Raw genomic sequence first — 14,545 nt, forward strand, 5'->3', positions numbered from 1 at the left:
AGGCTTCAGAGAGGTTTAGACTAAGCTGGAGGACCTCAGTATGGTCTAGCCTGAGCCAGAGGACCTCAGAGCCGTCTAGTTTAGGCTGCAGGACCTTCCAGCGATCTAGCTTAATCCGCAGGAACCTTGTATCAGTGTAGCCTAAGCCTCTGAACTCCTGGAGGAGGAATTCAGGCCGGTAGGGACGTTCTCCCAGGACACCTCTACAGGTGAGCCGCTCCAGGACCCAAGTCTCCTAATTCTTGGTCCAGGGCCCTCCCCTGCCTTTCTAAAACAGTCAAAAGGGGCTGAAATTCCTGGAAGTGTATGGGGCTAATATCCCTAGCATTGTTCTCTATTTCACATAGGAAAAACTAAATTTCAAAAGCAAGCTGGCAATACTCGATAAAAAAAAAAAATACCTGGCATTTTAAGCACAGAGTCAAAAGCAAGGAGTCGTCAGTCTCCCGGGTGCTGGAAGTACTTTGAAATCCCCAGTCTCATTCATTGTTAAGAAAACAAAATGGAACAACTTTCTTCGCTCCCCGCCCCACCCTCTCCCGCGGGGCAGTAGCTGTTCTTGGCCGGTGCCCAGAGCGGCGCCCGGTAATTCCACGGTACATTGTGTACATTTGCATCTGTTTAAGCGGCTATTTACGGCCGCCCTTTACCGCCACCTGTAAGAGGCAGCGCCATAATGACACGAAGTGTCTGGGCCGGCAACCGGCTGCCCGGTGGTTTTCTCCACTTGAAGGCGCCGGAATCTGTGAAGTGGCTGGCACTCGGAGAAACAGGGGGACAGCTGGGGACACCACACGTAGAGGGCGGGAGGCGCGAGAAGGAGGCGCGCCAGACGGAGGGTCCTTCCTTTCTCGTTAGCTCCACTCGGTGGCTCCTCTTCCCACAGCCGCCAGGAGGAACCTGCCGAGCCTTTGGTGCGGCTTGTTTCCTGCCTGATAAAGCGCCCGCTGCCATTTGGATTCGATGGATTTCTGAATCACTCGAGGGCCTGGCGATCCGCAGGAGGGTGGGCACTGGGGGCTCTGGGGTGGGACCCGCAGTCCGGCGACATCCGACCCGCATAACAGCCCCTCGAGTCTGGGAACCCCGCCTGCGGATGTGATGCGGAGCGGCGAAGACACCTGCGCTCCGGTGCGTGCCGCACTCGTGCCGCTCCGGGCGGCGAGCGGGGCGCAGCGGGGGCGAGGGCGAGGGGAAGCCGCGGCGCCGGAGCGTCAACGCTCCCTTAGCTCCCCCGGCACTTTGGAGGCTGTCCCGAGGGAGGCCAGCGGGCGGTGCACGGCGGGCTTCCAGTTTCTCCCGGCACAGCTGGAAGTCGGGAGCTCTGTGCCCCCCAAGGGCGGGTACCCGGCGGTCCCAAGTGCCCGCGAGAGGCCCGCGGCGCCCAGGACCGCGTGGCGCACTCGGAGCGCGCCAAGTCGCGCACCGGCAAAGGGAAACGCCGACGGGCCCGGGGGCTGCTCGGCTGGGGCGCAGAGGAACGCGGCCCCGGAGCGCCTTTCGTTTTCAGGAGGCTTACTTCTGGAAAGGGACAGGGAACTGTCAATCAGCGAGGGAGGGAGCGCACCGGCGCCGGGTGATGTCAGCGGATCAGCTGCTCGATAACAAAGAGGGGGTATTACAGGAGAAAGTTGCAGCGGCGGCAGCGGCCACGGCGGCACCTCGGAGCCTCGGAGGCGAGGGGCAAGTGGGCGAAGGGAGGGGGGACGGCTGTTGCCGCAGCAGCTGAAGGCCAAGGAATTGAAAGGGCTGTAGGGGGAGGCACTGCGAGCCAACCCCGACTGCTCCTCCTCTTCCTCCTCCTCCTTCAAACTCGCAGGGCTCAGCCCCAGCGCTCGCTCAGCCGCCGGGAGCACCCGGAGGGACGGGAGGTAGCCGCGCGGCCCGGAGCTGGGCAGGGTCCCCAGCCGCCATGGATAGCGACGACGAGATGGTGGAGGAGGCGGTGGAAGGTACAAGCCTTTCTCCGGGGTCGGGGGAGGAGGCGCCGAGGGCCCGGAGCGCGGAAGGAGTGGCGGGCTGCGACCGGCGCGGCACCGGGCCCCGCGGCCGCCACTGTCCCCTACGTGGGTGGCCGGCTGCCCGGCTCCGGCGGGGGCCGGACAGCCACCGTCACGCCGCCGGGAGAGCGCACTGCGCGGCGGGGCGCAGGCCGGGAATGGGGTTCCGCCAAGCCTGGGGCCCCGAGAAAGCACGGCTGGCTGCTCCATCCCGCCCGGCCACAGCCTGCATCCGCCCTCGGAGTTGCGAAACCCGCCCCGCACTCTGGCCTTTCCCCTTTCGGGGATGGAGGGTGGGTGTGCTCAGCTGGGCAGCCCCTTGGGGCTGGCGATCTCCGCGGAGCAATCCCCCAGCCCAGTTTTGGCAACCCCGACCCCCTCCCCGGCTGCCAGCCCTGTCCTTCCGCTCGCCGCCGCTGCGCCCCGCGGCCACCGCCGCTGCGTCCGGGTTGGTCCCAGCGCACGGGGCTGGACCAGGCACGTGGCAGCCGCGGCCCGGGCGGCCGCTCCTCCGAAAGGATGAAATCATTGCAGGGCAGTGGACCTCGCTGCCGAGCCGGGGCTCGAACGCGCACGGTCCCGGAGGCGGGTGGCCCCCCCACTCCTGCCCCCGAGCCAACTCAGTCAAACGTCCCCTCCCCCTTCCTGCTCCCGAGCCGGGGTGCCGCCGCCGCCACGCTGTGCAGTCGCGCCGCAAGCCCGCACCGAAATTGCTGGGTGACACTTAACTTTCTGAATTCCATGCAGTTGGCTGTGGGTGATATCACCGCCTCGGTGTCGTGTTTCTCCGCCCCTTCGCTTCTAGCGCCCCTCCCCCGACTTTTCTCGCCACTTTGTTTTGCTGAGTTTCTCCACCTCTTTTTTGCTAGTTCTAAAAAAACGATGCAGGGACGTTATACAATCCCGTTGTTTGTATCATGAGACGTTATGATTTTGTAACAGTGAATATTGAAAAATACTCTTTAGCGTATTTATTTATTTGGTTCTGCCACATACAGTACATCGTGATGTTTTGCAATGCTGTGTGGTATTATTCCAGAATGTTTTAAACCAAGCATGTAAGTAAATAATTTTTAGCCGTTGGTTGAATCTGGTTTCTATCCAGTTTGTAAAAACAAGTTCTCACAAACGATAAAGAAAAGTGGCAACACTGTACAAATGCATGAGGATACATAGTTATTGTTACATTGGGAGAAATCAATTTTAATGTTTTCGTAAACATAACTCCTTTTGCAGTGCTCCTGAAGTCTTAGGGTGAGATTAAGCAGAATTACAGTTCTGAAAACTCTAAAAGGTATACAATCTAATGTAAATATTAAAATTTATTATTTCTTCATGTATCTTCAAAGCCGATTAAAAAGTGTGTAGGGTGTTTTTTTAACTTCAGAAAATTTTCACAATGTTGTGTACTCACGGAGCTTTTTATCTCTCTAATAAATAAAGCCAATGTTGGGGCTTATTGGGGCCCAAAGACATTGATCGAGTTGATCCCCAGGAAGCCTTAGAATTTAAAAGTAATTGACTTCTTATGCCCCCATGTTATGAAAGATAAAGGAAAAATGCTCTTCCCAAATGGTTAGAGCTTGCTCTCATTCTTCAAAGTTTACTTTTACTTGTAAAAATTTAATATAAACCTTTGATCTCGGGTAGTACTGTCCATGTTAGACCACCTTCGCCTTTGAAGCTGTTTAGAAAGGTCCAATTGTCCATGGTCCACAGGCTCCATTGCAGAATGTGAACAAGAAATATATCAGTGTTGTTTGTGAGACTGCCCACTGGTTTAGAAACAGGGAAGTTTCTTTATATAAACAGGGAAGGTTCTGTTGTATAGGGTGACCATATACATTATTGTCCAAAATCAGAACCCCCTTGAGGATGAGAGGGGGTACTATTAATAATCATGCTGGGACAACTGGCTTAAGACTTGAAAGTCTGGAGCAATCTGGGACACATGGTCACTCAGTTGTACCTAGCAGTAAACAATTAGAGTCACACAGAAAACCCCCTGCAAGCATCTCAGGCTCTAACTTGCACAGTGCCTGGAGCATGTTCTGAACATGCAGTAAACTGCACTGAAGCATGGGCTTTTCCCCAGCCATTCTTGGCCTTCTTAGTGCTGTTTGCAACAGTCTTCACTTAACATCTAACACTTCCATGGGGACTGCTATAAACTGCTTATGATCTTTCCCCAAAGAGAAGCAAGTCTGAGTATCGTGGTGTTTCAGTACCAACTAATCTACCTCTCTCCATAAACAGAGCCTCTGTTCTCAGTAGTTTCATTGTCATAGCTATTATTGCCATTGCTGTAATTGCTTAGTTCTTATTATGTGCAGGCTCTGTGCTAAGTGTTTCACAGACATTATTCATTGACTTATGAGGCGGGTTACTAATATTATCCTAATTTTACAGAGACAGGAATTTAGGCATAGAGAAGTTAAGAACTAATCCAAGGATTCTCAGTGAGGTGGAAAGACAGGCTTGAACTTAGAGAACCTCTCTCCAACATACCAAACTGTCTCCCTGTATATTTCCTTTTAATGAGTCAAGTATGTAAAATACTTGGTAACTGAGTTTGGAAGTAACAGTTAAATATTATGTCAATAATATTATCAGTGTAACTCATTAGAAGTTTGTTCTGAAAGAGTTCAGTGAGTTTCAGAAACATGTATTTGGGGAAAGAGAATTTAACTTACAGCCTCTGCAACAGACATCCTTTTTTTTCCTTTTTCTTCCTCATTAGAAATTTATTCAGGAGAAGAAATTGTTCTCTTTAGGATTTGAGTTTAAATGTCTTGCACATCGTATACATTTTGGTTCTCTGTCAGGGTGGAATTGGAGCTGGAGTGAAGTTCTGAATTCGGGGTGGATGAATCCCAGAGGGGGAGTGGGCAGTGGAGGGTGTGTCACCCGGGAGTGTTCTGTGTACAGTGTCTGCCCTGCTCCTGCGGGAAGGCAGCAGGCCCTGGGCCTCAGAGGGCCTCCACGAGCTCTGGTGTGGCTTTTGAAAAACACTTTGAGGCCCGTTGATTCAGTGCAGAGTGATGTTTAACTTTCCGATGTTTTTCTTCGGGGCCTTTGGAAACAGAAACATTTATTACTGTATCTATTTCTTTGTCTACCTGTAGATACAAAGATGAATATGATGTGGTCCCTGATAGAATTTCAAGTAAATACATCATATATACACAGATGAATTGTGGTGTTTGAGAGGAAGTAAAAATTACTTCCAGCCTGGGGAAGTCCATGGGGAAAGATTTCCCAGAAGAGGTTGCATCGAGTTGAGTGGAGTTGAGATGGGAGCTTTGTGAGCAGAGACGTAGAGGTGTGCAATTATGCAGGCCCACCCAGGGAATAATCATGTGGTTCTACAGCAACACAGGGTTTGGGAGCAGAAAAGTGGGGGGTAGACAGGGAAAGGCGGCCGGGTCACAGGCTGAGCGTGTGGACTGTGTACTGGAAGCCACAGAAGCTGTGGCAGCTCTTTCGAGCAGGAAATGACAGGGGCAGAGCTCTGCTCTGGTACGATGAACAGGCAGTGGTGAGCAGGGCAGGCAGAGGGGCCGAAAGAGCAGGTGAGGTGACCACCTCGAAAGCCCTTTGCAATAGTTCAGATGTGCAGTTGGGAGGGCATAAAAAAACAGAAAGGCCTGGAAACGTGTAGGAGACACTGAGGAAGAATGCTCGAGAAGGGGAAATATCAGAATCCCCAGAACACGGGCCCAGACTGAAACAAGTAGCTCAGTGTTCCATTCTCCCAACCCCCTCAAAATATTAAAAAATGCTTTTATTAACAGTCCCCCTAATATCATATCCTGCCTAAGTAGCATCCTTTCCATGTTGGCCACACATTAAAATTATGACCCTCACAACTGACAGTTGAGCTCTTGCAAAGAATTAATCTTAAAAATCAAATTATGTTTTTAACAGGCAGTGTAAATGCGTCATCATGAGGGCATGTTCTTTGCATTAAACGGAATAAGCTTGCCTTTTATTATTATCTTTTTTTGGCGGTGTTCTAGTCTACAAAACCAACTGTGCGGGTAAGGGTCTCTGGTTTTGAGGGAAACACACACACCCCACTCTCAGATCTCTTGTGAGTAAGCCCGAGGCGGTTAGCAGCTGAGTGTCTGATCCGGAAGGAATTTACTTTGCTGAGACAGACGTCGCTGGCTGCACAGGATACAGGCCTGGCTCTTATCAGGTTAAGGAAGAAGCTAGCTCAGAAGTAACCACAGGGGAAAAATTTAAATTTCTATCTGTTTAGTAAATAATGATCTTTAGAACAAAGTAAAATGTAGACTTGTGAACTGATACTTTTTTTTTCCCCTTTCTCTAACTTGTATAAATATTTTAAATCATGCTGCAGACAGATACATGGTACATTGGCTGGAACAGTATTATAAACACAGAGCAGTCATTCAAGTGAATTTTCCCTGTTGTCTGGGCCTGGTGTTCACCCTCTGTTTAGTGGTGACTCGCCTGGAAGGCTGTTGGCTGACTTGGCGCATTTTACAAATTGACCTCAACGGAACAAGGACTGATGTTTCCCTTTGAGTTAGGTAACACTTGGGAGGGGTAGGAATTTGCAACCAGGATATGCTGTTGAAAATCTTGGTGGTTCTATGAGAGTTATCTTAACGACAAAGTTTTCCTCCACTTCTCTACCAGGAGCCTGGGGATTTCTACCTTTGTAGAAGTTACCTTTTTCCACCATCCACAAGGAAGGAAAGGTGTTCAGCAAGTTTGCCCTTATCGAGAAAGGGAATTAAAGGATCAGGGAAAGGGGCTTTCTGTGACCACCAACACACGCAGAGTGGTTAATGTGTCTCTTGGGCAAATCACTGGCGTCCTCATCTGTAAGTTGAGAGTGTGAGAGACTATTTCGAGCTTGAAATTTGATAGCAGGAAAGCACATACCCAGTGTCCGATGCATAGTAGGTTGGTAAATGTTTTTTTCTTCTCTGTATAGTAGTACCCTCTGCATTGAATTGACTGTTACCAACATGACAGAATATTACATGATTTTATTGTCCAAGTATTGTATGATCTTATTGGCATTTGAAAAAGAGTTGTACCAGAATCTCTTTTAACGCTAATGTTGAAAGGAGATGTGAGATTGAGCACCCCAATCTCTCTCTTTCCTTCGGTTCTTTGTTTGGAAAGTCTCTTTGTTGTTGCTGTTTTGGTTGTGGCTATTGCTACTGCTAGGAGAACTACTCAGGGCTGTGAAATAGTCAGGGTTGAAGTCTTGAATGATCAAAAACCCTTAATTTCTGGTTCCTTTAATTGATCACATCCTAAGGATGAAAAGAAAACAAAAGGAGCCAAGAAGGGGATCCTGAAGCTTTCAGAACTCTCTCTTGACAAACAACCTAAAAACCTTTAGAATGGCAGGGAGGGGTCACATGTCCGAGCACCTCCGTCTAACCTCACAAGGTCACCTGAGGAGGGCATCATTTAGTACCTCTCTTCTGTCCCTCCCTCCCGCAAGTGATTAAGAAGATGCTGGGGCTCCTCTTCGTTGTTGAAAGAGGCATCGAAACAAGTATCCTTCATGGAGTGGGGTTGATATTTTTGTTGTCATCTCAATTGGGATCAGTACTGTCCTCTTAGTGCTTCTAGTGTATTATGTGACACTTTCAATTTTCTCTCTCTCTCTCTCTTTTTTTTTTTTTATGAAGTGGTGGGGTTAGTGAGGAGGGGAGTTCAATTTCCTTCTTTTTTTGAGACAAAGTCTAACTCTGTCACCCCAGGTAGAGTGCAGTGGCATCATAATAGCTCACTGCAACCTCCCATTCTTGAGTTCCAGCAATTTTCCTGCCTCAGCCTCCTGAGTAGCTGGGACGACAGGTGTGCACCATGACACTTGGCTAATTTTTCTATTTTTAGTAGAGCCGGGGCACACTCTTGCTTAGGCTGGTCTTGAACTCCTGAGCTCAAGCAATCCTCCTGCCTCGGCCTTCCAGAGTGCTAGGATTACAGGCCTGAGCCATCTCGCCCAGCCTCAATTTTCTCTAATATCTAAATTCCATTGCTGAGTGTGCACCTTCACAGTTTTATTCAGAAATAGGACAGGGCTGAAAAAAGATGGAAATTAATTTACACTGGAAGTTTTTTTCCTTAGTGTTCAGGTTTGTTGTAATTTCCCTTGATCTAAAGTGGAATAACAAATTTTATCAACATTAATTTTTTTAATGTATGAAGTACATGAACTGTTTTCTATGAGGAAAGCATTTTTAACAAATTAATAACAACTCTAGTATGAGGCTAAAGTGATTATTCAGATATTTATATCTAAATCAAAAGTAGGACACTAAATTCATTGGAATGTTAATTGCTAATTTTAACTTGAGCCCAACAATATTTCATAAAAGAAAGCTTTTAGCTATACACTGAGTGGTTTTTTAATGAAAATAAAGTAAATTTAATTGATTTCAATGAGAGAAATATCATCTAATATCTGGAAAATAATTGTCCAAATTATTTCATATGACTTGTCATTGAATTATGTCATATACAGTTGGTTTTTGAATGAGAAGAAAGAAATTATGGTCTGGTTCCCTCCTGACCAATAATTTCCTGAACCTAGTAGAAAAAGTTAGTGTTAAGAGGAAGGGACTGGCCAGCCGCTGTGGCTCACACCTGTAATCCTGTACTTTGGGAGGCTAAGGAGGGTGGATTGCTTGAGGTCAGGAGTTCAAGACCAGCCTGAGCAAGAGCAAGACCTTATCTCTACAAAAAGTAGAAAAATTAGCCAGGGTAGTGTCACACACCTATAGTCCAGCTACTGGGGAGGCTGAGGCAGGATCACTTGAGCCCAGGAGTTTGAGGTTGCAGTCAGCCATGATGACACCACTGCACTCTTAGTCAGGGTGACAGAGCGAGACCCTGTCTCACAAAAAGAAAGAAAGAAAGAAAGAAAAAAACAAGCAAAAGAGGAAGGGACCTATATTGATTACGATGTAGTTAAGTAGCTGTTTTAAGTACCTGTTCCGTGGCCTGTTAGGAACCGGGCTGCACAGCAGGAGGTGATTGGAGGGTTAGCTTCGTCTGTATTTACAGCCACTCCTCATTGCTTGCATCACTGCATAAGCTCCGCCTCCTGTCAGATAACTGGGGGCATTAGATTCTCATAGGAGTGGGAATCCTACTGTATACTGAGCATGCCAGGGATCTAGGTTGTGCACTCCTTATGAAAATCTAATGCCTGATGATCTGAAATGGAGCTGAGGTGGTGATGCTAGTGCTGGGGAGCAGCTGCAAATACAGATTATCATTAGCAGAGAGGTTTGACTGCACAATAAATGGAATGGGCTTGAATCATCCAAAAACTATCTCCACCCGTCATTCCCCCAATCCATAGAAAAATTGTCCTCCATGAAACTAGTCGCTAGTGCCAAAAATTTTGGGGATCGCTGTTCTAGGTAACCCATTCTATACAGAGCCAGATGTAGTAATAAAACATTGTATTTGTTTGCTATTCTTTTATGTTTATGTAATTTATAATGCAAATAAAGAGCATATTTATTCTTTATAAGAGTGCTTATCTACCATCTCTTTCAAGGGCTAATATTCTTTTATTTTGCTGGAAGAAATCATTTTAAGAGACTAAAGCTTTCATTGCGGTGGTATGTTTTGTGTTTTCTTTTATGTCTGTGAGCCATCTGGAAGCCACATGTCAGTGTTTAATGTCTCTGCATTGGACACAGTGTTTAATGTTTTCATACCTTTTCATCCATGACCCAGGTTGTTAACCCAGGAAAAAGCCAGTAGAATAACTACTGTCTTCACTTTCACCCACCTCTGCAAAACCACCTCCCCGGAATGACTGGGGAGACATTGGGTTTTGTGAAATGTGTAGATAGTAATAAAGAACCTAAACATTGACTATAAACATAGCTATTAGAATATACTAGTCTGTGACCCAGGAAGAACCAGTGATTTAAAGATCAGTGTGATAACTGCTACTGATGTTCAGAATCACTACTTACATGGCCATGTGGATACTTCTGACTCCATTTAAAATACAAGCCTTCTGACACACAGTGGTAGAGGGCATATGGTAAGGTGACTGGTAAACATTCAAAGCTGAAAGATTTTATAAGGTAAAGCAGTAAGTTTAAGGTTAAGCTTAAATTAAGTTAAGAAGGACTCTGAGTTTATGTGTTTGTACAACGAGGTGTATAATATTAGGGCAGTTTTAGAGACATGGCTATGCCCCTCGTGGTTTGAGTGTTACAGATAACAGTGGGATTTTCAGACTGGCTAGCAGTCTCCCACATCATACCATAGAATGATATACAAAATCATACTGCACACTTAGTGTTCTAGAATTAGACAATTTATGGCAAAGACAGTGAATCTGGCAACAGACCATAAAACAGTGGGATCTCAACCACATTTCAGTTAAGTGTGAGAGATGGGGGCATCCATTCCAAATATGAGAAGGACTATGTGGGGAAGCACTTGGTAAATGGTCACATGCACTGCAGATGACAATACTGATAATAACTCTCAGTCCTGGGTAAAATGCAAGCTTATTTACAGCTCATATTCCGAAATGTGCCTAAGTCCCTCTGTTGTGGACTGGTCAGCTCACAAAGTGTACGTAACAGTCAAACTGATACTGCCAATGCAGGTGAGGTGAGAAACCTGGCATCTTCGCTGTCCTGTTGTGCAGGGGAGGGGACGCTCTGGCAGCTCTGGGGGACTTGCCTGGAAGCATCTGAGAGCTAACGTGTCGGTGGGGGCCCTGATGATGTTAAGGCTTGCCTTGTGGTCCCCTTTCTCCAGGGCACCTGGATGACGACGGATTGCCGCACGGGCTCTGCACGGTCACCTACTCCTCCACAGACAGATTTGAGGGCAACTTTGTTCACGGAGAAAAGAACGGACGGGGGAAGTTCTTCTTCTTTGATGGCAGGTAGCACGCACAGTTTTGTTTTATTCATTGCGGGTCCCAAATTATTTTGTGTGAAGGAATGAAATAAGTGAAAGAATTTAAGTGGAAGTTTTTGTACAACTTATACAAAAGGTAAAATTAATCCCAATCCATGTGCATCGCTTTGGTGACTGGGGAAGTCCCCCCTTGGCTGTCCCCACAGCCTAAGGCTTAGCTCTCATCACCACTGTTTCCCAGGGTGTGCTTGTCCGGGAGATACTCTGCCATGCCCCAACTTGCGTAAGGTGACTACAGGGTCGCCCAGTTGTTTGATGGATTTCACCTGTTCATTCAGTTCATTCAGGTAATGCATCTCAATGAAGTCACACAAGTGGGGAGAGATTTTGTCAGTGGCCAGTTTGTGCAGTTCTGGTAGTGACTGATTCACGCTTTTTTCCAAGTGTGACGCACACTCCATCGCATTCAGCCCGCTCTCCCAGTCAGCACGGTCTGCTTTCTTGATATCCTGAAGGAAGATTCAGTCACTTTTTTGGTTCGTCAGTTTCATCAGTTTCTCAGCATGTTCCCTCTCTTCATGAGACTGATGAAGAAAATATTTGGCAAAGTCCTTCAAAGCCACTTTATTGCAGTCTAAACAGTAAGACATGCACCGGTAGACATAGGGGGATAGTGCTCTAGACTCACAGTTTCTTAAATGCTTGTCTTTGGGATAATTGGTCTCTCTCTCTCTCTCTTTTTTTTTTTTTTTTTGAGACATAGTCTCACTCTGTCTCCCAGGCTGGAGTGCAGTGGCACAGTCATAGCTCACTGCAGCCCTGAACTCCTGGGCTCAAGCGATCCACCCACCTCAACCTACCGAATAGCTGGGACTACAGGCACGTGTCACCACACCTGGCTAATTAGAAAAAATTTTTTTATTTGTAGAGATGAGGTCTCCCTATGTTGCCCAGGCTGGTCTCGAACTCCTGGCCTCCAATGATCCTCCCTCCTCGGTCTCCCAAAGTGCTGAGATTACAGGCATGAGCCACTGTGCCTGGGCTTTTTGTGTGGCACCTTAACACTGAGGTCAGGACTAGTATCTTGCATGATCCACCTCTAGTTAAAATATTTCTCACATCACGGTTCTTTTTACTTTGTTTTCGCCTCCTGTCTGAGAACGCTGTGAGGCAGTGACTCCTTGCCCTCTAGTGATGGGTAGCAATGACTGTAGGACTGTTTTCTTTCAAGAAGAGATAGGCTTGCACTGGCCCAGCTCGCCAACAATGACTTTGAAACCATGTCAGTTTCAGAAGCAAAGAGTGACCATGTGGATTTCTTAAGTCTTTAGAGGAACTCAGAGCCGTGGAGGAACCAGCTGTTTTCAGACCAGTTGATTGGATAATACAGAAACAGACTTTGCTAAAGCAGGTTATGGGATTCTGTGGGATATAGCACCCCTTACTAAACTCCTGACACTGGTAATAGGCCAAAGCTTCCTAGACTTAGGAATTCCTTTAGGAAAGGAAATGTCTAAGCTAACAGCTGACAGGTGATTGCAGGGACTGGCATGTGACCCAGAATTCCTTTTCTGTAGACAAAGTTTTTAAAGATGGTAACAGTTCCTTGGGCTCTCAATTATCTGATGTGAGGAGGGCTAAGGAAAGCAATAAAAACTCATCGTAGAATTTTTATAAATTTTGTAAATTTTCATTTTAATTATAATTCTAACTTTCTCTTTCCCATTGGCCCCAACCCCTCACCACAGTGAAGCAGGGCTTTACTTACAAACTGTAAATCTTAAACTGTCAGATATTTGACTTCCTTTCTTTTGCCCTGATGGGCACTGAGTCCCCGCGTCCCAGCCTCTTCTGAGGTGGTGGAGGTGCTTTTCTCACTCATGGTCCCTTTACCTTTCCAGAGGGAAACTTTTCCTGCCCCATTTCCATGGCAGTTTTTTTATAGATCCTTTTTCTGGAAACTGTCACTTTTGTCACTTTTTACCTCATGCTGCAATTATTCTTTTATTCATTCAACAAATACCTATTTATGTAAATATCTCATGTCTCCTTCATCCCCAAGGACAGAGGTTTCCTTGAGGGCAGAATCTGTTTTAATTACATATTTTATGCCTCACAGCACTTTCCCTTAATTTGATACTTAAAAAAAAAAGTCCTTGCTGAGTGGGATTGGGAGCTGAAAGAGAGGGTAGAATTCACCCAGAGCACCCCACCCTCCCCCACTTGCTCATGCTTTAAACTCTGATGATGATAGCCAGTAATTGATAGGCTATTTGGGGAAATGGTCCAGCACATCTGATTGAATTTGGTGTTGGGAACCTGCTTGCTTCACAGACCTAATACACACAGTATTGATGGGCTGGACTGGGCTTCTGAACCAGAGTGCCAATGATGAGCTACATGTCAGCCCAGGACACCGATCCCCTCAGGCCTAGTGGTAGGGTAGCCAAATGGGGCCTGAGCACCTCCCTTCCCATGTCAGGCTAGTCACTTTGGGCCCCCAAGCAGCTTCATCCACTTACCCAAGTGTGTCATACAAATGCAGTCATTTGCATGTGTGTCCTGACATGAAAACGCTAAAGCACCAGGTAAGGCTGAAGCACCAGCCTTAGAACTATCTTCAGGCTAGAAATAAATTCATTAACTTTTTTTCCCCCTTTGGAGGCATGAATTCACTAATTTTTATACCTACCACTCAAACATCTGCACAGACATCAGTCAAAGGGTAGGATCAAAGAATGACAGTGTTAGTGAGGACCTCAAGAGGTCATGTTGGTTAGTCTTCAGATGGGTGGGGGCTAATACCTCGAGGGGAGAACATCAGTGTCATTGCTTTAATTACTCTTGAGGAAGCAGTATGGTGACAGGATCTCAAAAGGTCATTGTCACCTTTCTTGAGCCCAATCGTCACCATGTTGTGAGACATCTGCTAAAGGGATTTGCTGTAAAAATTAGTGAGACAGTCTTATGACTGAAAAAAGGCTGGGGAATCCATTAAATGTTTCTAAGGGAAGTGTGCGGTTTGGTTGTGGAGAAGTCAGTTGTTTCCTCGTGAAGCACCCTTTATTTATATTTGTCTATTAATTTTTCTCCCTGTTACAGCCCCCCAGTTTTTAGGGTCTGATGTGTTAGGTAAATTAAGTGGGAATCCTTTGCCTTTCCTGCCTGTCAGGAACCTTTGGTCTGGAAAAATTCCTCCCCCCAGGAAGGCTCACAAGGTTTTGCAATAACAGGTGAGGAAACAAAAACTTTCTGTTAAAGAAAATTGCTCAAACCTGTACTGCTGGTTTATGTCCCCATGGAAGGGTTCCGGTTCGTTAGCAATTAGAGTTTAGAAAGAGACAAGGAAAATCACAAAGTGTAGTAACAGAAGATTTGGCCTGGTGCATTCTAAATCTTATATGAAATCTCAACGCAGGCGTATGATTTATGAGAAGGATTCAAATGACTATGAACTGCTATCATGAAAATTCTGGAATCAGTTTTTCCTTTGACATAGAAAATAATAAACCTGAGTAAGAATTTCAAATATACGGATTACCAGGAGAAATGGCTCTGTTAGATTTTTAACCAATTTCCTAGGTAGAAGCAGAATATTTTATGTTATTTTTAAATTGCAAATATAGCAAATGCTAGGTGGAATAAAA

The 14,545-nt window shown here is 46.5% G+C and overlaps 1 protein-coding gene across 2 annotated transcripts in view; it reads left to right on the forward strand.

Moving 5' to 3' along the window:
- The first annotated feature begins 1,273 nt into the window (after positions 1-1,273).
- SETD7 (SET domain containing 7, histone lysine methyltransferase) overlaps positions 1,274-14,545 on the forward strand; it is a 49,271-nt gene continuing 35,999 nt past the window's right edge. For both annotated transcript variants that reach the window (XM_045552255.1, XM_045552256.1), the window contains exons 1-2: positions 1,274-1,952; positions 10,794-10,923. In XM_045552255.1, the coding sequence (XP_045408211.1) occupies positions 1,913-1,952; positions 10,794-10,923 (170 nt within the window). In that variant the 5' untranslated portion in view covers positions 1,274-1,912. The remainder of the gene's footprint in view (positions 1,953-10,793; positions 10,924-14,545) is intronic.

This window comes from Lemur catta, chromosome 5 (genome assembly GCF_020740605.2).
Source record: "Lemur catta isolate mLemCat1 chromosome 5, mLemCat1.pri, whole genome shotgun sequence".
Classification (NCBI taxonomy): Eukaryota; Metazoa; Chordata; class Mammalia; order Primates; family Lemuridae; genus Lemur; species Lemur catta.